The 26,557-nt window shown below is 36.1% G+C and overlaps 1 protein-coding gene across 8 annotated transcripts in view; it reads right to left on the bottom strand.

Annotated features, from left to right (window-relative positions):
- LOC110827699 (Molecule interacting with CasL) overlaps window positions 1-26,557 on the bottom strand; it is a 68,392-nt gene that overhangs the window by 4,850 nt on the left and 36,985 nt on the right. For 6 of the 8 annotated variants that reach the window (XM_087352131.1, XM_087352137.1, XM_087352132.1 and 3 more), the window contains 8 exons: window positions 21,313-25,095; window positions 17,351-17,599; window positions 13,757-13,789; window positions 12,788-12,947; window positions 11,944-12,100; window positions 11,389-11,501; window positions 10,253-10,426; window positions 6,317-6,520 (listed from right to left, as the gene is read on the bottom strand). In XM_087352131.1, coding sequence (XP_087208257.1) covers window positions 6,317-6,520; window positions 10,253-10,426; window positions 11,389-11,501; window positions 11,944-12,100; window positions 12,788-12,947; window positions 13,757-13,789; window positions 17,351-17,599; window positions 21,313-25,095 — 4,873 coding nt within the window. The remainder of the gene's footprint in view (window positions 1-6,316; window positions 6,521-10,252; window positions 10,427-11,388; window positions 11,502-11,943; window positions 12,101-12,787; window positions 12,948-13,756; window positions 13,790-17,350; window positions 17,600-21,312; window positions 25,096-26,557) is intronic. The other 2 variants (XM_087352136.1, XM_087352135.1) reach the window with 2 other exon arrangements.

Genomic DNA, 26,557 nt, shown 5'->3' with positions numbered 1-26,557 from the left:
AGAGATAGCGTGTTATTCCCGTGAGTCACAGGTGAATCAGTTTCATTGCGTCTCTCGTCGCGGATTGACGTTGATAATATGGTGTACAGTATTAAGCAACGTGTGTTCTTAGTCGAAACATATGCCAAATATTCATCCTACGGAAGATGCCGCCGTAAATATCGCAGACATTTTCCCGGTGAAAGTGTTCCTAGCAGGCCCACGATAGAGAGATTAATAAAAAAATTTTGTAGTACGGGATCAGTTTTGGATAAAAAGAAGAACAGGAAACAGAGTGTATTGACGGAAGAGAAATTGGATGAAATTGGGGCTTTCTTAGAAAAAAGTCCAAGGAAATCTTTGGCACGTTTAGCTGCACAATCTGGCGTGTCATTGGGATCTGCTCACACAGCAACGAGACTTCTGAAATTGCGACCATATAAGACCACTGTTGTTCAGAGATTCACAAATCCTGACACTGGTGCTTGCCTGCAAGCACAAGGAAGTCACTTTGAACATCTTTTGTGATTTAAGGTAAGAACAATTAATGTAATAACATGTATTAGTGACGAGAAATATTCGTAGTTCGCTGTTACTAGCGGCACTGAAACTGATTCGCCGTGACTCACGGGAATAACACGCTATCTCTATCCCACACCAACAGTGCACTCGGCCGAGCACGCAATGCAAGCAAGGCCGTTACAGCATAAATTGTAGACCCGGTATATGGAAGACTATATAATTCATAAAAATGACTTCAGAACCTTACAATTTGAAATCAGACTTTCAGGTTATAAGCTTTGGACAAACAAATATGTCTCAGGTAATACTTCAAATTGAAACTTTTTTTGATGTCTCAAGGGCTTTGAACTTTATCACAATAACATCTTCAACCAACCCAGAAGACAGCAATTTTCAGACTCACTGCCATGAAAACCAAAAATCCTACATCAACCAAGTCTCATTATCTCCTCCATCTTCATAAATTCAAGTAACTGTCAACTTTCATGTTGAAATTAAACACAACCTGTGATGATATACATATTAAATACTTATCTGCTTATTGAAGAAATTAATTTTGCAACACCTCATGTTTTACACTTCTCAATAAAAATTCAGATGTAATGATATTCACATTTTCAGAAGTTTTCTTAAAAGATGTAAATCACCAGTTAAATGAAGCATAGATGGGGGATTATACCTTGAAGGCAATTAATGATACATATATAGAAGTTACATACTCTATGCCCCTATCCCTTCTGTGGCTCTGATTGGCCCATCTTCTTAGCCTCATTCTTCCATCTTCCCTTTCTAATTTATCTGTATAGCCCATCCGGAAGATATAAGTAGCAGGTTTCTTAAAAATATTGAAAACCACTTACAAGACTACACAGGATCACAACCCATAAGACAACAATCTGAATTCCTGCTGCTTTGAAAATATCAGATCACATGCACAAAATTCTGCATACTATAAACTAGATAATGAAACACTCAAAAGTGTGGCAAAGCAAATACTTATAAACTAATTTCAGTGGAAAAAAAATCCCACTTAAGAAGGTAACAGTCACTCAGCTTAAAGAAAATCGAATATACTTCAGAAAATTTACAATGTCAAACATAACTATAGTCTGACCTTCATGAATGTTATAGAATTTCAGTGTTGATGTAAGATGAATATACTGTTCACATACTTAAAACACCTTATGCCTTACTATGGTACTACTGGAGACAGAAGATGATTGTTAAGATGATTACATAAATGTAGTGGATGGGAGAAATAGTGATGGACTGTCATCTACATGGCTGCTTTCACTGAATGAAGATATGTGATAAGCCAATTATAAACTACTGACTGAACTCAGATGAAAAAAGATACTACTGGAAGTAATACTCTCTTCCTCACTAATTCATGATTCATTATCACCCTGAAATTATCACGACTCCACAGGTCTGTAGCAAAGACACAGAAAGTGAAATTACAAATATGTAGAAATTAAACTGGAAATTAGAGCTGATGGATAGTGTAGTGGTAAAGCTCCAGACTTCTATTTGGGAGGCAACTGATTTAAATTTCAGCTTGGCTTCTAGATATTCTTAGTTTCTTTATGGTTTTCTTCAGACTCTCCACACCTGTTGCCCCATCCATGCGCGCCACATGCCGTGCCCATCTCATTCTTCTCGACTTAATCACCCTGACAATACTGGGGGAGGTGTACAAATTTTTAAGCCCATCATTTTGCAGTTTTCTCCAATCCCCACCCTCTTCTCTCCTAGGCCCAAATATCCTCAACACCCTATTCTCAAACACCTGCAATCTATGTTTCTCCCTAATCATTTACAAACTTGTGTTCAATTGAGATATTAAATTCGCAAGGTAGTGAAAGTGTAGGTTACCACCTACATAGCTACATGGCATACCAACCCAGGAGACACAACCAACATTATTTTAATTTGCTTCTTATAATTCATGCACACAATTGTTGACAAAACTTGGAAGTTACATTCTTGATGGAGAATTCCAAATTAAAATAGAAGTGTACGATACCAAATAAAAATTCACTACAATCACTTTCTTTTACCTGTTTCTATTTAACAATTATTATTTCTTATGCAAGAGTGGAAATGTAGAAAATATAGCTAATATACAAATTAAATAGTCGCTTAGGATTTTACTGGTTTGAATGTGCAGATACAACACCAGAAATTATTCTTTCTTCAAAATAGATGTGAAACAGTGCTCATAATTTTACCCAACAAAATAGAGCACAATAAAAATCATGCACATAAAGATTGATTCTGCTAAGCAGGCAACATGGTAACTGCTAGCAAGTACAGTACTTACTCATAACGTGAGCTTAGCTGATGTGCATGCAACATACAAACAGCCATGCCAAATAACAAATAATTTAAAGGGACTTATTAAATACTACAAAAGAACATATGCAGCTATACCTCTACTCCCCAATATCTTCACTGCAATTCTTAATTAAGCACAGAGTCTTTACTTATTATATCTAAATTGTACAAAAACAAGTGTAATGCATGCAAGGCCTAGTTGTAGTGGCTTTCAGGCTGTTTGTTGTTAGTGAATACTTGTAAATTTCCATAAACAAGTGGCAGTGGTTATAATATAGATCAACAACCACCATCATGAAACATACATATTCCTAAAATTATTATAAAAAATATACTTTTGACTTGTGCAATCAGCTATGCTGATGAATTATCAGAAAGAAATGGTCTGGGAATGAACGCAGATAACAGACACAGAAAAAGAGCTTGAAACCTGTTAGGCAAAACATTAATACAATTCACTCAGGTGTCAGATTTACAGACTGACAAATTATCAAATAAAAATAAGACTTACAACCATACAGATTACAGGTAATATATCCTGTTTTTTTTACCCCAACATCACAAGTAAAATATAAATAAAATATATGTATAGATATGGAACATCTAGAAGTAACCAAATGAAATTTCAATGGCTGCAGCACCCAAACAAGACAAATAAGGATAATCTATGTAACGTGAGACATGAAGCTAGCAGAACCTTTAGGAATAAGAAAAGGAAATATCTGAAAGGCAAAATTATTGAGCTTGATACAAACAGTAAGGACAAAAATATCAGAGATCTGTACAGAGGCATGAATGATTCTAAGAAAGGGTATCAACATCAGACTAATTTGGCAAAGATAATAATGGGAACTTACTGGCAGATGCAATCAAAATTTTGAATAAGTGAAAAACATGTTTCCTACTTTATTTAACATTACTTTCTCAACTTCAAAGGTTAGATAGTGCTGAATCGGAAGACAGATATTAATGAAGAAATGGAAAGAAAGTGACTGTGATCAATTTTTTCTGAACAAAATGATGAAAATAATAAATTTCAGTCCAGACAGCTGGCATCCACGTTAAAAACTGAACCAGTACCTACCACACACACCCCAAAAATAAAGCAACAACCCTAACCATTCAACCTCAACTTATTTGGTTCTCATACAAAAGTAAACAAAGTAGTCTCATGGGGTAGTATGAAAAAGACTGAGATCTTGATAATGTACTTCTCACAAGCTGATGTTTTCCATCTCATACCCATGCCACAGTTGTTTAAAAACTAATTTATAACAATCTAAACTCTACACATTGAAAGAAATTGATTTACACTTAAATATTAGCATAAAAATGTTATCTTTAAAGAATTCTGACACAAAAATAAAAAGTGATCACTGGCTAGTTCCTGAAATTATTTACAAGTGACCAAGATACTACTACCGGGTCTACAATGTATGAGGCTGCAGTCATGCTTGCATTGCGTGGTCGGCCGGCGCTCTGTTATGTGGGCGGGAGTTGTGCGCGTTCTTCCGGTGGGTGACCGGCGAATCAGTTTCAGTGCCGCTAGTAACAGCAAACTACAAATATTTCTCGTCACTAATACATGTTATTACATTAATTGTTCTTAACTTAAATCACAAAAGTTGTTTAAAGTGACTTACTTGTGCTTGCAGGCAACTTCACATCTCGTTAACATGTTTTGAAATACTCGACGAAGCTCTTCTTGGGAAATTGCCGATTTTTTCTTTAAGTGCTTCTGCAGTGTGTAGATAAATTGTGAACCTTATGTAAATTTAATAGTTAGACCCTTTTTCCAAGAAATGACCGAAAAAAAAAAGACTTACGGTTTCTTCATGCAAGACAATGCTACAGCTCACACAGCTGATCAGTCGATGTTAGCATTAAGAGAAGTGCTTGGTGAACAAGTTATCGATCAGTGGTTCCCCAGACTTAAACCCGTGCGATTTTTACCTGTGGGGTATGCTGAAGAACAAAGTTTACGTAAACAATCCGCACACTGCAGAAGCACTTAAAGAAAATATTCGGTAATTTCCCAAGAAGAGCTTCGTCAAGTATTTCGAAACATGTTAACGAAATGTGAAGTTGCCTGCAAGCACAAGTAAGTCACTTAGAACATCTTTTGTGATTTAAGGTAAGAACAATTAATGTACTAACATGTATTAGTGATGAGAAATATTCGTAGTTCGCTGTTAGTAGCGGCACTGAAACTGATTCACCGGTCACCCACCGGAAGAACGCGCACAACTCCCGCCCACATCAACAGAGCACCGGCCAACCATGCAATGCAAGCATGCAAGCACAACCGCAGCCTCATAAATTGTAGACCCGGTATTACAGCATTCAGCTGGAGGGTGTAAGAAAAATATAATCAATAGAATGGTTTATGACCTAACGCAGACTCTGAGCTGGTACCACCTAAACACAAATCATTACTACTTCACTCCTTAATTCGCACACACTTAATATATTTAAGTATAATCACATATTCAGTGTCCTGTTTTCATTAACATGTTACCACAGTTCTATGAAAATTGTACTAATAAAGTTCTATTGTCCTGGAATGGAAAAAGCTTGGACGATGCACAAAAGCCACAGTACTAGATTTGGTCTACTGTATATGGACCACACTGGTAAATCCTCCACTTAAATTTTATTGATATGTACCTTTGATAGCACTTACTAGGTTAATCACACAGCACTATATTCTTGCAAACAAAAGTCACAGATTCTTTTTGCAATACTGTTGTTCAGAGCGACTGCATTTACGTTTATACAGACATATAAGAAGTATATTTGAGACTTATCAACCAGAATGCTTGCCGGATCCATAATTTTCATGGCTATTTTTGTACAAATTTACTGCTTTGGATCATAATTATGTCACATGGGAAATGGACAACTACTTAGGGTTCTATATTCCTCCATATTTGCCTAAATTACATAATACTATGACCGAAACAGCCAAAACTCAGTCTGGGAAAATTATTAATTACAGAAACATTGGCATAAGAATTTTTAAAGAAAGACAAAATATAGTCAGTACAAGATGTAAAGTTTCCAGAAGTTTGTATGGACAAATATGATCTAACAATAAAAAATACAATAAAATTCTGAGTCCTGAAGATTGGTTATGAAATAAGAATGTAACATGGTCATCTTTCAAGTATTCACCAATTCTTTTTTTTAAATCTTTGAAAAAAACAATTATAAACATATGACTAGACTACATGCATTGCCAATGAAACAAAAAGCAAAAATACAGTTTTTTACTTTAATTTTAACAGCACGGAAGGATAAAAAATAAGCAATATTAAAGACAAAAATAAACACAATGCAAGCCTCATGCAACATTAAAGTGTGTCCCCTGCCAAAGAGAAAGAGAAGTATTAGCCAACTACAACATAGGACAGGGCCCACATTACAACAAAAACCACTAATATGAAAATTAAAGAAAAGCCTTCTTTAGAGGACACACTCTGTGGCAGGGCTGTCTGAAAATGTTGTAAGACAGTAGGACCGGACAGGCTTCGTTGCAAACATCCATGCTTCAGTGGATGGCCACACCTTTGTCGATCCTCTTCCAACAGTGAAATTAGTGAATCTCGTCGCTCCACAATTTCCAGCATCTCTCTCAGGATTTGACCTTCCTTCACAACATCTTCACTGGACTTGCTTGAATCTACAAGATGAGAGAAAAATAATTCTGCAAGTCCTTAGCTACAACGTATAGCAAAGAATACAAACTAATGAACATATGCATATATACACACACACAAAAACTCATATATATCCATTCTTTTGCTTATAAGAAAGATAAATCATGCCATTAAAATACATAATACTGAAAATTTGTCAAAAACAGTATATCTCAAAAAAACATTTGTCTCTATGTGTAATGAAATCTAATACATATTTCTTAAAAAATTCTACCTTTAGATTTTAATTTCAATGCTTCTTTGATTAAAATCTTGATCATTGCATTACTGATATTTTCAAACCCAAAACCTATTACCTCCCTACACAGATGGTGGAAAAACTTTCCAGACATTCTATTATATATAATAATAATAATAATAATAATAAGTAATCCCAACAGTTATAGGAGCGACAGGAACCGTAGGGACAAGGTCTGTCTCGGGTACATGGAAGTATATACCCCATAAAGTGGTGAAGAGATGGGATAATAATAATAATAATAACAACAACAACTATTTTGTGGAACCAACAAATCAGAACAGATAGAACCATCCCAAATAATAAACCAGACATTATAATCAGAAACAAAAATGGAACTTGCCTCTTAACTGACATAGCAATACCGACTGACAGGAATGTGATTAAGAAGGAAGCAGAGAAGATACTGAAATACAAGGACCTTCTCATAGAAATACAGAGAATGTGGAAGGTTCAAGCAAAAGTAATCCCAATAGTTATAGGAGCGACAGGAACTGTCTCCAGGTCACTCAGGAAATATTTGGCCAACATCCCGGGCGAACACGACATCAGGGAACTGCAGAAGACCGCTGTTTTGGGAACTTCATACATCATTCGGAAGACACTTTCATAAAATAAAATTATATAATACATGTGGCACTTGCTAAAAACAATATGGATCCCGGAAATAGCTGCTGCCCTATGTACCTTAGGGACAAGGTCTGTCTCGGGTACATGGAAGTACATACCCCATAAAGTGGTGAAGAGATGGGATAATAATAACAATAATACAGAGAATGTGGAACGTTCAAGCAAAAATAATTCCAATAGTTATAGGAGCGACAGGAACTGTCTCCAGGTCGCTCAGAAAATATTTGGCCAACCTCCCAGGTGAACATGACATCAGGGAACTGCAGAAGACCGCCATTTTGGGAACTTCAAACATCATCCGAAAGACGCTTTCATAAAATAAAATTATATAATACATGTGGCACTTGCTAAAAACAATATGTATCCCGGAATAGCTGCTGCCCTATGTACCTTAGGGATAAGGTCTGTCTCAGGTACATGGAAGTACATACCCCATAAAGTGGTGAAGAGATGGGATAATAATAATAATATTTTATTACATTCCATGGATCCATAAGACAGTCAGATGACAATAGGATGTGGAAAAAGTCATAATAATAAAAATAATAATAATACAATACATATTATAAAGTACAATTCGTACTATTATATAAATTTCACATAATACAAAACAAAGGGTTCACCTAAAGAAATGATAACCTACAAATAGATCTACCCATTACACACAGAAGAAAATTTATCACTTATTTGTAAACAACATAAATTCATTGACAAAGTAAAAGGAGTGTGTAATTAAGTATCTTTTTAATGCTACCTTAAATTGCTCCTTCTTATTTACAAGACTTGTGAGACTTGATGGTAGACTATTGAAAATTTTGATTCCTGCATAATATGCACTCTTCTGAAAGCATGAGAGGTTGGCAACTGGTCTATGAAGCTGATTTTTATTCCTTGTGTTGACAGTGTACAGAAGAATTAGTTTGAAAGAGTTCTTGGTTATTTACAATAATGTTCATTAACGAGAATATGTATTCACAAGATAGAGCTAAGATCTCTTATCTCTTCAATAGACTTCTACATAAATTTCTAGGTTTGACACCAGCCAATAATCTATAATTTTCTTTTGTAAAGTGAATATCTTTTTACTGTTTGATGAATTACCCAAAAATTATTCAATACTTCATTATAGCGTGAAAATAGGCAAAACATACTGATCTGAGTGTGTCAGTGTTGCTGACATGCAACAGAGATCTAACTACATAACATGTGCCACTTAACTTAGGTATCAGTTTATCAATATGATTTGTCCAATTTAGGTGATTATCAATTTGCAAACCCAAGAATTTTGTATTTATTGACTCCTGTATATAGAGGTAAACCTTGATTTACAATGGGGATGCATTCCTGGACGAACCGGCGTAAATGGAATCGGCATAAATTGAAACTCTTTTCATAATGTAAATCAATGGGAAGTCAATGACATGCGTTCCTGGCACCCAAACATTGACAACTTAAGTTCCTCAAAAATTGATTTCGCCTTATCCGTGATAGCAATTTCAGTCAAGGGAATGTGTTTTCGATTCATGTGATCCACCCATAGCAACAGTAATTTCTCCATTCTTTCTAAAAGTTTACTTCTGCTACAACTCACTTGCGTTGCACTTACTCTCGTAGCCTGTTGCATTGACTGTTTTACTCCCTCATCAGGCTGAACGCAAATGACTCACCGTGAAGAGTGACCAATGCTCACGTGACTGTTGCGCAATGTTGGCAGATTTTTAGGAGATTATCTGGCAACTACTTAGCAATGAGTGCAGAGGTGACTGTATGTATAATTTTTATTCAAAATCAGCGATGTAAGAATTACGATTTAATATAAGAATCAGTACGAGAAACATTGTAAAACCTTACAAATAATAGTAATTTTTTTTTTTTTTCACTTTTTGACTTGCTGGTTTCAAAAGCTGCATTACTCTGAATCGGCGCAAATCGAGGTTTACCTGTACTTCCCATTATAACCAATACTTAAAGCGTATTGTGGCGAGTTATTTGTTATAAATTTTATTATATTCGTTTTATCTAGATTTAGAGCCAGCTTGTTAGCAGTAAACCATTTACTCATATGATACAGAACTATGTTTGATGTTGAACACAAATCATCAAAATTTTTATTAGAAATTATGACACTTGTGTCATCAGCAAATATTATGGGTTCTGTTAAAGTATTTTTTTTATTGTTGGATGAAGGTCATTTATGTATATTATAAAAAGCAAGGGCCCTAAAATTGACCCTTGGGGAACTCCCACTCCGTATCACATAAATCTATTTAGATTTCACTTCTACCAGATTTGATTGTGTTTAGTGTAGTTGGCAACAATTGTTTAGCCTTGTAATGCCCTCTTTATGAAACTAAATGGGTAAAAATACAACACTTCACTTTAATAACAGGACTTAGGGTTATAAGCCAGTTGTGGCAGAGCCTCTTAATAAAACATACTAATTGATTCCAGCCTTACACAATACAATGGGGGTGAAGTTATGAAGCTGGTAAGTTGTGTCTTTGATGGTGAGTGGTAGGTCTTATATTATGTTATCTTTCAGTTTCAGCTGGTTAGAGGAGTGCAAATGGTCATAACATGTTCCATCGTCTAAAAGAAATATCATACATGCACTAAACCACAATATTCGTATTTCAACTGGCCTTAAAACTGCCACTTACTTTACTTATGTATGTAAATATAATATTTGCTGTTTCAAATAATGTAGTGCCTAATTCTCCCTTAACCTACATATGTTGGAACTCAAATATTTACAAGCATTAGCAACTTGTTTCTGACATCCAGCCAAACACATGACCAAACACTGAAAGTACAGTACTTTTCTCACCATCTTTGCTCATCCTATCTCGAAGTTCTTGCTGAAGTCGTGCATGTCGGTCTTCTAACTCCATTTCCTGAGCTCTAACCATCAATTCTCGCTCATAGCGTCGTAATTCGGTGCGTTCTCTCATCAAATCAAACCATTCTCTCAACAGTTCTGATTCTTCTTTACATTCAGCATCTAAAATCATATGCCAAAGCTGCTGATTAGATTCTATAACTTAATTAACCACATTTCACACTGATCTAATTAAATAACACAAAGATGTGCAGATATTAAAGTTTACATTCCTATCATTGGTATAGAAATCCTCATAATCATAGAGCCACATTTAAAGGGTACCAATGAACTGCATCTTACCTTTCATCATAATTTAAATACCATTATCATCATTTTATGTGGCAATTAAGAGACATTAGTCACACTTTACAACAGAAAGGATTCCCTGGCTATGTAAATCTCCACATCTCAGTATGATCTGATTCACTTTCAGTTAGAGAACTGATCTGATTATATACAGAGGTCTACAAATTAAATACCTGGGAGAACAATGCATATAACCATTCTTTTAGAAGAACAGCTCTCATTAGAGCTTTAGTCAGTGTTGTTTACATTAACAAAAGAAAACTCTTTAATAATAAGTTTAATTTTATTTATCCATAGTTGTGCTGTATCGGTGCAAGACTTGGTCTCTCGCTTTGAGGGAGGAACATAGATCAAGGGTCTCTGAGAACAGCGTGTTAAGAAGGATATTTGGACCCAAAGGGAGGAAGAAGGATCATGGAGAAAACTGCATAATAATAAGCTTCACGGCCTGTATTCACCTGATATTGTTGAGCGATTAAATCGAGGAGGATGAAGTGGGCAGGACATGCAGCATGCATGGAGAAGGGGAGGGGTGTTTACAGGGTATTGGTTGGGAGGCCTGCTACCACCCTCCACAAAAGAAATCCTACAGTTTCACACACTTGTTTGTTGCCCCTAAGCAGCTGGTGAGTAGCAATCCACTGTAAGATCCAGACATATGAACATTTAGAACTAACTTGATGTCTACTGCATATACAAATTTAGAACAGAGCTATATACTGCAAACATTCCTTGTCAACCTTTTGATATTCACAGTTACAATAAAATAAATGTACTTGTGCCTTCTCCTCTCAGTGCTTTCTCCACACTGACTCCTCTCTGCTCCAATTCTCTCTGTTTGACCTCCAGTTCTTCCAGTTGACGTTGAATTTCTTGAGCCATTCGTAACCTAGGTATGAATATAACTCTAATTAAAACACCAATTACTTGCAACAAAATACACCTTCACTGATGACAAGACAAAATGTATATTTTATAGAAAAAAGTTGTCAGTGGAACCACGGTTCCGGAGAATTTGACGTAAATACATCTATACGGAAAGGAAGTTTATGTATTGGTTTTATTCTAAATATTTCCTTTATACATGCTTTACAATTTAGATAAGTTTGATTAAGACATTGCTTAATCAACTTGAATTAGTTACGCTTAAGATGGCTCTGTGGTAGCTGAATATAATGTAAAATAATGTAATGTAAGGTAAGGTAAGGTAATGTAATGTAAGGCACATTACTTTAAATTACCAGCACAAAATTATCTACTCCACGACGCACTTCTTGTACAAGCAAATCACAGCTCAGCTCTTGCCGCAATAACGAAAGCAAAAATGTTACCTTTTAAGTTGAACTTGGCGAGCCATGCGTCGATTCATCCTTGAATGTCGCCTGTTAAAGCTTGCTGCAGTCCCATCTACAGATGATGCTGTGTCATGTGTAGGAGTAGAGAGGACTGTGGCATGTGAGTCTTCTTCTGGCTCTGAGTAACTGTCTTCTAAAGGGACCAAATATACTTAGCCCTGTATTACACTTTCATAAGACTACAATGATTACTACATATTGGAATCCCTTCTAAAACTTGCAAATGAAAGGAATTTGTGGTGATAAAATAACTGCTAAAGGGACTTTCTTTCACATTCACAATATATCTACTAATGCTAATATTATGAAAAATAAATAAAGTACTTTACAGCACAATGCTTGAGAAAATGACAGATGCTATAAGCTAAATGATATCTTCATACAAACAACAAGCTTGTAAGCAATAAATTTTGAATTGCTTTCACACTCACATATTTTTTTAATATAAGGAAAACTTTTGACATATAAAACAGTATGTTAAAAAAAAGTAAAGCTATCCCCCTATGCACCATGTAGGCGCTCGAGGGGAGAAAACATATAGCTCCTATTCATTTTCAACCTCAGCTCTAGATGGGGGTGAGTAGTCAGCATCATGCCCCAGGCACAATTTATCCCTGGGGAAGGGACCCCTGGTATCCACTGTAGGCTAGGCAGGCCCCAGAGCTGGTACAAATGCACAGGATAGAAGTAAATCCTCTGTCCCTTGTCAGAGATCGAACCCTGATTGTCCAGCCCACAGTCAGTCACTATACTGCCTGAGCTACCCATCTCTCCCCTATAAACAGTGATTATAAAATTTTTGGCAAAACACCAGACAAACCTGAGACTCTTGGAATAGATCCACCCTGACAGTTGACAGGGGGTGGTGGAATTGGTGGTGGAGTTGCTCCATCAGTGGCAATAAAACCCAGACGCTTGCTAGTAGACTCACCAACACTTTTGGACTGCTTATCAGTTGGCACCAGTGGGGCTTTCTCCTGCTGTATACATAACATGAACATATATTCCATTTATTACACTTAAAACATTGCCAAGCTCAGGTGTAAAATGGGCCTTAATTAAGAATATTTTAATATACATGTGAGATTTGAGGTTTTCATGGCAGTAAAAATGTGGACTGTGACTTTCTCGGGTGCCACAGTGCACAGTCATGTAAGTGGCTGCCAATGTTTTAGAGGAAAAAGACCACAATTCACATTCTAATGACATCATTGGGTTATAAATGAATTTTACAAAAGTAAATATAATACTTTTACTTTAATCAGAAGCCTCCACAGGTTCATTGTTATTGCATGGAAGCCAAAATGCATGGTGCATGGGTAAATAAGTTTAGACTAAATGTAAAGTTTTAGGAACTACTTATTTCTTCAGGTGAGAGTTTTGATTGGTATAACATACTCACAAAACATATGCAATAAGGTTGGAATCTATCATACATTCTACAGCATAGTGCAAGTGAATTTGAAAGTATATGAGAAATGGTGCAAAACATACCTCCGTACAACCAAATGTAGTATGTAAACAAAAATAAATAAAAGATCATATTGTAGACATAATGTCAGAGGTAGAATCATATATGTAGTTACAGTATCAAAAGATATTCATACATACTTCTGAAAATAATGGATACTATACATAACACATCATGCATTTCAAATTATCTCACCAGTACTATAGTTTGGTTATCTGAACAAATCCAATGAGAACTACCCAAACAGAAATTTTAAAAATACTAATACTTCCATGCGACCTTTACAATCAAGAAGAAAAATAATGAAATAATGCTTACATCTGAGTCATCCGACCACGAGATTTTCTCTGACTGAAAAAAGATATCTGAATGTACCAGTCATTTTTATCTTAAATAAAAATATACTACAAGCACTGCACTGTGTATTGTACATATGGAAACACTGAAAATTCCTCAACACACAAATATAATGCAGAACGAGAAATGACTTCTTCCAAAAACATATGTATTAATTAATATAATTCAAACAACATTCTGGTAGCAAACTTATGGTGAGAAAGCAATATAATGCAATATGCCAAGTGTCATGCACAGTTTTTCCACCAAAATTCAACAAATTATGCTTTGTGATCAAAGAATTGTGTATTCCAATATATACAGGTGTCCCAAACAGATGTATACACATTACAATACGGAATATTAACCCTGTGTGTATACATCTTTTTGAAATACCTGTATATAACACGGAATGAATTAGATTTTTTCTTATATGAACAACCAATTTTTATTACAGATCATGAAAAACAACTGGTGACTGAGGGAAGAGGGGGAAAGTAATCATGTAGCCATACAGTGGAAATGCTCAAATAAGACAACCGTGACTGACAACATTGTAACTAAATATAGTTAACTTCAAACAGGCAATGACTAGTTGCTCAAAGTTATGCTCTATTTTTTAACAGTTCTTAATGCCAAAATTTATATCCCAAACATGCACCATGGTGAAGAAATCATTACATTTAACTTTAATATAACGTATCTCTTATCATCCTTTCAAAAATAATTTGTTGACCAGAAGTCAACATGGTACAAAATTTTTGTGCAGACATTCTTTATTCAGAATACTGCATATACTGAAAGTTAAATTAATAAAAACTAAAGTTGTTCCAAACACAATCCACAGGATGTTCACCTAAAAAAAATTGGGAAGGCATTAAATACCTAACTAGGTAAACAATAAATCCATGTTTCAATACAGCTGAAGAGTGATACTCAGCAATAAATCTTACATTTTTTCAAACAAAGGTGAAATATGAAGATTGCTATCTTCTGCGTTGTAGTGCCATGTAGTCAGGTAAAAGTTCACCAACATTTCAGAGGTAATTGCTACCTCCATCATCAGGACAGTACTACAACACAAAAGATAACCATCTTCATATTTGCTGCTGTGAGAACCTCAAATCCTATTAAAGCTGAAATATATTGCCTCCATGTGGTGTTACTGATCAAACCTAAATGTTCATGGTAATGTGTCTTGTAAAAAACCAAACTAAGATCTTTTATGTCTTCAGGGCTGTAAGAAGTTCAACAGTTCTTTCATATTCATGTCATAATGCTTTAGATACTGTTGATTATTGTATATAAGTATGGTGTTCTTTGGTGCTACTGTGGGCTTAGAAAATGAATATACAAACAGGATAAATAACAAACAATCACTGGAAGATATGTTCAAATATTCTCTTTAAGTAGTCATCCTGTAGTTGTTGCATGGTGTGATGTGTCATATTAGATTCATCATTTTTTTTAAATAAAAACAGTAATTGTGAATCTTTACTTTATGCAATCCTAAAGTGTGGGTATTTCATTTTTATCTCATTCTACAAGTCAATACTATTTAAAAAGGCTATGTTTTACATGTGATTACTCTATTAACAATAAAATACCATTTCTGAAACTTAAAATTAAAAGAAACACGAGGCATAAAGTAAGGTATCATGTGTAATAAGTGCAAAACCTTCATACTAGCAGATTTGAAAGGACATTTTAGAATCACAACTGTTGGAGAAGATGCACAATAATATAAACAGTACTACTATAATGGGTTATAATTTATAAATGTAGTAGTACAAAGGGATGGGAATCCTAAACACCTTCTGCAAAAGACACACATTTAAGACGTAATTTTTTAAAATGTGCAATGACTAAAAAGTGGGCATAATATAATCTGAAGTAGAGTTGCAGCTTTATTAGTCATAAATAAAATCTTCTTGGGCCATCAGCCATGTCAGATGATTAAAACTTGCTGATGTTTTGAGGACCATCTCTGTCTTCATCCTCAACGCTACTCATACTGTGTGTTGTAAGCAACACATATATACCTGCCTTTTGCTAGTGCACAGATCTAAGTGCAAGCCAATGGGAGGGCTAGTGGTCAGAGTCAATCGCTTCCTTCACTTGAGCTTTTCTTTTGAATGGTGGATCTCTGAACTGTTTGATTATGTTGATCAATGGATCCCAGGAATGAGCAAGTGTGAAGCCTCCTTCCCTGTTAAAGTTCCTGGGTAAAAGCTTGATCTCAGTAGCCTAGTTTATCATCATCACTGTGCCTACCAGTCTCTCCTTCTGTGTCTGCGACCTCTGTCTTGTAGCCATGGCACACTTGCTATATCTGTTCTGTTTGAACGTCTTTTTTAGGTAGTCAATATCGCTATGGAGACTCTCTGGATCACATATAGTCCTTGCCCAGTAAACCATTGTCTTAAGTACTGCCTGCTTCTGTGCCAGACTGTGTGCAGACTTTGCGTGGAGATACTGGTGTGTGTGTGTGTGTGTGTGTGTAGGGTTCCTGTATATGGTATGACTCCATGAGTCATCTGTCTTCTGCTTACCAGGACATCTAAGAAGGAGAGTATACTGTTTTGTTCGACTTCCATTGTGAAGTTGATGTTAGAGTGGAAACTTTATAACTTTTTTAAACCCTGGAGCTCTTCTTTTCCATACGCCTAAACAACAAAGGCATTATCTACATATCTGTACCAGTAACAGTAACAGAAAGTTCTTCCATGTGATAACATGGTGAGTTGGCAGCAAGTGTTGTTCACTGTGTAGTACTGGATGGTTCAAGCCTCACGTATTGCTGACACAGACATGCAGTAAGTCAAGCTTTGTGTACATGATTATGTGGTCTAATGCAGCAGCCTTTAAGCTGAATGGTTATGATCACAGATACAACTGTGTGTCCTCTGTATCAACTAAGCATGTCATACTACTAGAATCACAGTATGAGTAGCAATTCCTGAGGTTATTTTTCTTCACTGGCATGGTGAATATACCATTGGCACAACCACTATGGAGAAAACATACAGACATGGCTCTCTAAAAAAGATGATTATCCTAAAATTTGAATTAGAATTTTTGGATTAGTATTAATAATTTTCTCTCTGGTGGATCTTACAATGAACGCCAGTGGAATTTCAACTGCAAACTTCGAAACACATAGTCATCAATTACTGATAATGACCAAGAAATAAATTAACTACAAGTTTTAACATCTGGCATAGCTGTTCTGCTGGCTAGTGTGAGGGCCACAAAAAAAAGCTGTCATCCAGCCATAAACATGGTAACTCTAGCAAACAATGCATGGAGAAGAGCAAATGATGAGTATTCCAATAATGACAACACCACCTCACAACGTAAGTCATTGCTGGTTAATGGTCATACACTCTCATAACATCAACAGACATACTTTCTTTCCACATAAAAAATTGCTGTTTAATAAGAACATGTATTTAAAAAAGCCTAATCAGCATAAGTGGAATTATTTATTGTTTTATACATTCTGTCAAAGAAAAATTTAAAACTATGACATACATTAAATTCTTTCATAAAATATGAATGTGCAGTTTTACTCACTTTCCCTTTATCCTTATGTTTATTTAACCGGAATCTTGAAAATTTATCTTTAGCAGAATGACTGCTTCCCGGAGGTATTTTGGGTGGGGATGGACTTCTAGAAGACTCCTTCTTTTTATGGAAGAAGTCTGAAACAGCTTGGATAATACTTTTTCGACGTTCACGGTCCTTGGACTTTTTTCTTGTATCTTTTGCACCCTCACTTTGTGTCAAACACACGATGGAATCTGGCTCCAAATGGAAGTGTGTCTTGGGAAAAACAAAAAAATTTAACATTATAACAAACAAAGAAACAAAACACATACAGCAGAAAGCAAAGAAAAACCAAAACAGGATCTATAAAACATAGTTATGTTTTGTTAGAGTTATTGTATTATAAAGAAGAAAGTGGCATTACAGTCACTGTAAAAGTGATCTATTTGCATCTCAGATTTGCACAGATAAACTGGAATGACACATAGAATGGCCAGAGGCTACTGCTTTTGAATTAAACCTTTTTTTGTGTGCTGAAAAATACCAACATGGCAATTAACAAACATACTTTCAAGTTTCAATGGCCACTCCTGCCTACTCTTTCCAAAATTAAAAATTTGGAAGCAAGGCACTGAAGACAAGTTGGTTATTATTGTGTTCATTTGATCTTACTCCCTAGGCCTCTGATGTAGTAACTGACCAGAAGACAGCATGCACATAATTCTGGTACCTTTTACTAGTAAACTGCCTACAATTACTGCAGTCACATACTCGATGAGTTTAGAAACATGAAAATGTTTGTACTTGCTATTAAAATACTTCATAGAAAAGGTAAAAGTTCAGAAATCACTGAATAATACACAATGATGTTATAAATGGATGTTATAATTACTCCATCAATTGACTTTAATTTTTTTTCTCTACAAAACAAAACTATATACACTACTAAAATGACTAAGTCATGCACCATATACCCTTAGTAACAACAAGAACAACTACTATGTTAGACAACATTGCTCTGATACACTGTATTTATACTGGACACTATCCAATGTCTGGGGTAGGTTTAACTTTTATCTTTGGTGCACCACAGCTTAAGCATTACCCAGCTGACTGGGTCACACTAGCATTCTGCTAAACCACTACACTTGAGAGAATGAGCTTTGATCTGATTGTCTAACAAAGAACATAACAATAAGGATATTACAAGCAGACATGTTCCATAATTTTTAAGAAAGATGCTAATTTTATTTTATTTAAACTGAACTGAACTGAAATTAAAATGATCATGTACTTGCATTCTGATGGGTCTGTTATATTTAGATTTGATTGCTCCTGCAGGTTAACTGAAAGACAAATTCCAGCAAGTCTGTCACTGACTTAAAGCCATAAATATACAAGCAACAAAATTGTTTCAACCTTAGCAAAAACAAAACCTATTTCTTTCCTTCATACAAAACACTCATTTTGATTTCAACAACATAAATTTAATATGTTCTGAAATATTTTACACATGCAGGTAAAATTCATGCCAAAGATGTGAGGAACAAGGTAGCGACTTATACACACATACAGAAAAAAATTCTAAATAACAATAGCACTGTTACAATTCAACAATAATCCAAAACAGATGTTCTGTAATAATAAAGGAAGTCTACAGTGCAGGTGAAAATTGTTATAATGTGCTTTACCTAATTTTTATATTATTATGTGAAAAGTCATATATATAATGGCCATGTAATACTTGGGATTTGCTTTTCAAAATTTCTTTATGACTAAGGTATAACTAACTAACTAGATGGCTTACCAAACCCGAAGGTTCATCACCGAATTAACCAAAGCACTCCACCGGACTCTGTCCTGGGCCAACAAAATCCAGTCTCCTTCAACTCCTATCTCCCATAGATCCCGCCTGATATTATCCTCCCATCTATGTTTAGGTCTCCCCAGCGGTCTCTTCCCTTCAGGTTTCCCAACCAGTACCCGGTGCACACCTCTTGTCCCATCCATGCGAGCTACATGCCCAGCCCATCTCATTCTTCTCGACTTAATCACCCTGACAATACTGGGGGAGCAGTATAGATTTTTAAGCTCATCATTATGCAGTTTTCTCCATGCCCCATCGTCTTCCCTCTTAGGCCCAAATATCCTCCTCAACACCTGCAATCTGTGTTCCTCCCTCTGAGTGAGAGACCATTTTCGCACCCATACAAAACAACAGGCAAGATTATTGTTTTGTATACTTTAATTTTCAGGTTCTTAGAAATCAGACGGGAAGACAAAATATTTTGAACTGAAAAGTAGCAAGCATTTCCAGAATTTAATCTCCTCCTAACTTCCTCATGAGTGTCATTTTGATTTGTTATTGTTGTTCCCAGATATTTGAACTTTGTAACCCTTTAGCTATCCTAAGATAATTTTGCCCGCCTGTCTTCTGATGACGAGATACTACCATGTACTTAGTTTTTTCTGAATTTACTTCTAGCCCCACCTGTCTACTAGCTTCTAGTAAAACTTTTGCGTTCCTCTTTATTGTATTCATATCGTCCCCCAATAAATTAACATCATCAGCATATGCCAATAGCTGATGTGTCCCGTTCAATTGCAAACCCTCCTGCCTATCTTGGACTTTCCTGATAGCATATTCTAGCGCAAAGTTAAAGAGCAAGGGAGACAAAGCATTTCCTTGTTTTAGACCATTCTTGATGAAGAATGTCTTAGATACATATTTACCTACTCGAATTTTGCTACAGGTTTCATTTAAGCACATATTTATTAAACTCACTAGCTTCTTTGGTATATCAAATTCAATAAGAATATTATATAACACTTCTCTCTTCACAGAGTCATAGGCTTTTTTGAAATCTATAAATAATTGATGTACGAACTCCCATTTTTTCTCTAGTATCTGACGAATGCAAAAGATCTGATCAATCGTTGATCTGTTTCGTCTGAACCCACACTGATGATCCCCAATAATTTCATTCGCATATGGGGTTAATCTTGCCAAAAGAATGTTGGATAGAATTTTGTATGAGGTTGATAGCAGCGAAATTCCTCGGTAATTACCACACTCAGTCTTGTCCCCCTTCTTATGAATAGGAATAATTATGGATTCCTTCCATTGTTGTGGCATCTCTTCCTTATCCCAAATTAACTGAATAAGCTTATGGATCCTCATATGCAACCCTTTGCCACCTGCTTTAATTAATTCTGCTGGAATTTGAACAATACCTGGAGATTTATAACTTTTCAACTTCCCAATGGCTAGTTCCACTTCATCTAAGCTAGGTTCTGGCACTAACAGTTCAGCTGTATGCATTTTAATCTGTCTAATATCACCAGTCTCATGAACATTTAAGAGCTCGCTAAAAATTTTTTTCCACCTATTCACAATTTTTATTGGATCTGCAAGCAAATTGCCACTATCATCCTTTACCAAATTGGTCTGGGGTTGATATCCTTTCTTAAAGTTACTAATGCCTCTGTACAGGTCTCTGATATTTTTTTTTATTATTATTTGTCTCAAGTTCAGCAATTTTGCCCTTCAGGTATTCCCTTTTCTTATTCCTAAAGGTTCTACTAGCCTCACGTCTCACGTTACATAGATTATCCGCATTTGTTTTGTTTGGGTCCTGCAACCATTGAAATTGTGTTTGCTTCCTTCGATCTATTAATTAAGAACATTCTTCATCAAACCACGGTTTATTTTGCTTTCTCCTGTAGTATCCTAGTTTCTCTTTCGCTGAAATTTTGATGCAGTTTCTGACATTTTCCCACTCCCTGTTGATGTCCACACTTTCATTATCTTCATTTGTCTCTAAAATTTGAAACCTATTTGAAATTTCAACTTGATATTGTTCCTTTGCCTCTCCCTATGACTAAGGTATAGAGCAGCAAATAAAGTGTTACTTGATTACATATTAACTACAAGTCTATTGTGTATTGTGAAACTATTAATGCAAGTCTACTTGATATTCCTTAATTACCTTGGATAATGGTGCACTTGAAGGTGAAGCAGCACCACTGTTGGCCTCACTTGGTGATGTCTGCAGCTGTTGATAAGCTGAGAGTGAAGTATCAACAGGACTTGGGGAAAGTCTACTGACAGCTGGAGTAGTAGAAGAAGAATGTTCCTTGGAGTCACATAGAGAAGGTTCTTCTTGTACACTTGAACTAGAACAACAATCATCCATTTTGAGCTCTTTACCAGGCTCAGATAGACTTCGAAGTATAAGATGTCGCTTGGCATTAATGCCTGCATCAGAAGCGTGCCGTTTGGGAACTTTCTGCCTCAACATCTTGATGTAATCTTCAGGGCTTAGGCCCAGTTCTTCATCAGTTTTGAGTTGGGCCCTTATTCTGGCTTCTTCCCTGACTTGTTCCCTCTCAACAGCACGTCTGGTCTCTTCCTTTCGTGTTCGCGCTGGTACTACAGGAATTTTTAACATTTCAAATGAAGTGGCGAACAAAGCTTTCCTGATATCTGGTAATGAAAATGCCTCTGGATTTGTAAGAGGAGTTTTGGGGAGGCAAGAGGAATTTCTTTCTGAAACACTACCTGTAGCATGTTCACCAGACCTGAATGATAAGTGAACAGATAAAGGTCGTTGCCTAAACTGCAAATATTTTGATTGCTTCTTAAAGGATGTCATAGGTGTATAGAACTGTTCAGTGTATTCACCAGCTGGAGTTAAATCATCTGCAAAAGGCACTTCTAGGTTTTGATGGACATTATGATGCTGTTCACTATCAGTCTTTGTTCCCACAAATGGTGACTGAAGAACTACATCTTCATCTGTTTCGATTTCTGATATTTTCACATCTCCAGGTGTTTCAGGCACTTCTTTGGGCAAACCTACTAATCCCTCAGAAGTTACCTCTGTATCAGGTTGGCAGGTTTGTGGTTGTGTAAAAGAGTTCAAGGGTCCACGAGTATGTCTCTTACTTTTCTTTTCCTGAGGTGACTTTTTTTGTGTGAGGAGTTTGTCCATGACCATTTCATGAATAAGGTCTTTCTGCTTGGATCTCTCCCTTGATATTGCTTCAAGTTTCCTTGATATACCAGGAGAACTGAAACCTGTACCAACAAATCGTGAAGGTGAAGTACCTTCACTTTCTTCTGCAATGAGTACTTGTGTTCCAGAGTGATGCTGCACACCTTTATTCCGTCTTCTAGACTTCCTAACATCTATTGAGTCTCGTACATTACTAAATGGAGATATACGGTCCTGCAGGCGACGTACATACTCCTCATAAACTGTACCAGTAGGATCATCTGATGTAACACAACCAACAGATGTCTCATCTGTTGATTTTATAGGTTCTTGTACAGGTGTGTAAAATATGTCATCTCTGCCAGAGGTCTCAGTCTGTGGAACATCTATAGGACTGTCTTTTACTGTAACTATTTCACTGGTTGTAGTTTCTTCTGTGGTGGTACCCTCTGGCTGGAGAGAACTTTCTTCATCCTCACCTGCTGATGCCACCAATACTTCCTTGTTCACAGCCTCAACCTGACTAAGCACATCCATGGCCTCCAAGCTGTCACTATCTCTTTCACATTCACTTACCACAAGAGATGGTGGAATGGATGTGGATGTGGAAAGTAGCTCATGAGCAATAGTTGGTGTTTCGACTAATGGTGTTGAAATGTCCTCATCATCAATGACATTTACAAACTGTATATAACCACTATTGTGCAGAAGTGCCTTATTTGTTGCACCTAACACATAATCAGATTCACTTTCTTCTTCACCAGTGTCCATAAATTCAATGTTATCCACATTTGTAAGAAGGTGTGAAGGTGTATCAGAAGAGATTTCTTGACTGAGCTCTTTCCCAGTTATAATTCTTTTATTAATACCACATATATGTCCAGGATCATCATCAAAGTCAAAATCTTCACTTCTAGCAATTCTGGCAGATGTACTCAATTCACTGTCACTTTTCCTAATGGTTTTTGGCTTCCTGTGTCGGCGAACTGTAACATATTCAGGATCAATATTGAATTCTATGTCCTCAAGATCTTCTGAAACAACAGCATCAGCATCTTGTGCCCAATCAGACAACTCTGTCTCTGCAAGAGTGGCTTCATTGTGATAGGATTCAGAGTCGTCACCTCTTGTAGATGGTGGAGTTGAAGGACTGCTTCGATCACTGGTCATGCTAGAACATTTATGTTCACTAGCTGCAGTCTCAGTAGTTCTATTGCCTCCCTCAGCACTAGAACCTACAGAACTGATAAAGTCTACAGATTGTGATAAAATAGTTTCACTTGGTTTCATTATTCCACAACTGAATTCATCAGTCTTGGGTCTCTCTTCAAAAGATGCCTCAGTCATCAGCTCACCACTGGAATCATGAATTTCTACTCTTGGCGGAGTTCGTTCATGTACAATTCCTTTGGAAGACAACTTGTTTTTATGCTCATTTTCACCACCTTCCAAATCACTAACACTGCTACCTGATGACAGTGAATCACTTACAATATCATCACCACCATCATCATCATCATAATTATCATCACCACTGACATGACAACTGGTATCACTGAGAACAGTTTTCCATGGTATTTCAGGTACTACTATTGAAGTCTCATGTGCTGGACTACGTGGCCGGCAATCAAATTCTTCCTCAGGCTGCTGTTCCATAACCTCTATATCAGCACTCAATTTACTTTCCACTTCGAGAACAGTACCATTCTCTAGACTATTAACATTTGGAAGATTCTGTTCTGAGGAGGCATTCACTTCTTCACCTTCTGCGCCACTGAGTTTAGGAGTCCTACATTGATCTACATTGTCACTAGTGGCAATCCCATGAGACAATTTAAGATTAACCCCTGTCACACTAACTGGTCTCATTTTGTCATGACTTTCTACATCTGATATTTTCACTTCCTCTTCTCTTTTACCCAAACCACAAACATGCTCAAACCCATCACCGTTAAGAGGCAACACTTTCTGCTTGCGTAACAATAGTGCTGGTTGTTGAGATGGTGATGGTGGAAGCTTCAATGGAGAACTGAGAACTGTGGGAGATGGTGGTGACAGAGGATAACCAGCAGGGGAGGCATGCAATCTGGATGTTCCTTGAAGAAATGCCTGCATTGTGGGACTTGGTTCTGGTGCAGGGTTTAAAAGCTTCTGGTGCTCTGAGATCATATCTACAAAGCTCTTAAATTTTGAGTCCAAAGTGGAGGCTGAACCTGACTTTTTTACAGAGCCAGCAAGTCCTGAAGCTCCTAGAAGGTATTTTTTTTTAAGTTCAAGTGACATCTTTGAAGCAATACCTTCTGTAGAGTGGGTTCTATTAAGAAAATAGTCGCCTCGACGAGGATTAATGAGAGGAGTGGGTTTTACTACAGGCAGTGTTCTGATTGTGTTGTTATTATCAATATTATTTCCTGCATTCAGATTGGACAGACTTGCAGATTTGCCAGACTCAGCATCTGGCTGGAGAGGAGAGAATTCAAGCTTCACTCCACCATGTACCTGCTTCTGAATAACTGGAGCTTTAAGAACAGTGCCATTTATGGGGCGTAAAATGTGTCCAGTACGGACCTGCACCTTCTTGGCTTCTTCAGCCACACGTCGATGGCGTCTGTAAGTGATGTTGCTGTCATCTATCAAGATGGAAGGAACATCATGATGTGCTGGAGTTGTCCCATCATGTTCAAACTCAGAATCTGTCTCAATTTCTGTTGCAGAGTTTTCTTCTTCCTCCTCCTCACTTTCAGATTCAGTTGATGTATAATCATCAGAAGCAACCTTTGACAAAGGAAAAAGAATCTTATTACAAATATACTGAATTACAAAACACACCTCCCCATTTCATCTATTCATTATCACTGTGTTCAAAGAATATTAAATGATTTGTATGCTCATAACTTATAATAGTCAAGCAAACACAGTTTACATTTAAAACGTTAATATTATCCTTATCTGACGAAGTTGTGTACAAATTTTACTTTATTTGGATAATTTATGTAAGACACGACAGCAATTTTATTTACGTCAATGCTTAATTTCCTTAAATTATAAAAATTGTAAAATAGAAACACCCTGTAAAAATCCCATTAACAATTGGACATAATGATCAAGCATTAACACATGATTGCAAAAATTATATTAATGAAAGTTGTGGGATAAAGTGACTTATCAGAATCATGCAAACAAGCAACACATTACAGAAATTTATTGTGCTACTATCATTAATGTTTCAAAGTTTACTGATTATTCCTAATTATTCTCTGAATTGGTTCACAGAAACATTTTCCGCACAACTAACAGACCTAATACCCATTTGACAAACTTTCATACAAGTAAAATCAGTTAACATGTACAACACAGTTTATTCTATTAAAACATATCAGACCTGACTACACACACTAAACACCAGATTCTACCATAAATTATAAACTAAACACACAAAATGGGATGTTATTAATTACTATTAAACTTCAGTTTCCATCTTTTTGTCAGGGAAATCTTTTATCCATACTGAGAAGTGACTTCTGGTGGTGAACAATCTCCGGATAGTTTTAGTCCTTTTTGGTTTCACTTTAAATTCCAAATTAATATTGAAGAAGATTTGTCAACAAACAACAAAACATATTGTAAAAGATTCAGCATCAGTGCAATGATCAAGAATAAAACAGAACTGCCTAATAGTAATGCATAGCTCATGTTAGTAAATTTTAAAACACAAACTGAGCACTTCTTCTCCACTTGCAGTGGAACTGTTAGCTGGTGGTGGCGTGAGGAAAATTAGAACATATTGGAAATTATATGAATATATTTTGTTTTGTTAGAAAGCAATGTATGTTAAAACACTAAATGTAAAAAAGAGAAACAGCTCATACCAATTATGAAGCCACACAAAAACAAGGAACATTCAAAATTATAAATCATATTTACCTTTGTATCTTTTACTTTTATCTTCATTGTTTCTAACAATCACTTCAACACAACCACCACGCAGCTTACAAAATGCACAGCATTAAAATTTTAAATAAAACAGTACAAGGAAGAACATGATAGCTTTTAATCTGATTGGTTTTCAATGTGGACACTTTCTATGAGATTATTACCAATATATAAAACACATTACCTATTCAATTTACAAAAGTGTCAAATTCACAACTGAAAGGAATTTACTTAACATTAAGTTAGCTTTTGAACTATGCATATTTCAAATAGTTTAATTATCATACTGAACTCACTGTACTTA

This window comes from Zootermopsis nevadensis, unplaced genomic scaffold (assembly GCF_977971745.1).
Source record: "Zootermopsis nevadensis isolate Lab colony 2312 unplaced genomic scaffold, Znev_1.0 Znev_ptg000020l, whole genome shotgun sequence".
Lineage (NCBI taxonomy): Eukaryota > Metazoa > Arthropoda > Insecta > Blattodea > Termopsidae > Zootermopsis > Zootermopsis nevadensis.
The sequence above is the reverse complement of the archived record's forward strand: the minus strand, read 5'-3'. Positions and strand labels throughout refer to the sequence as shown.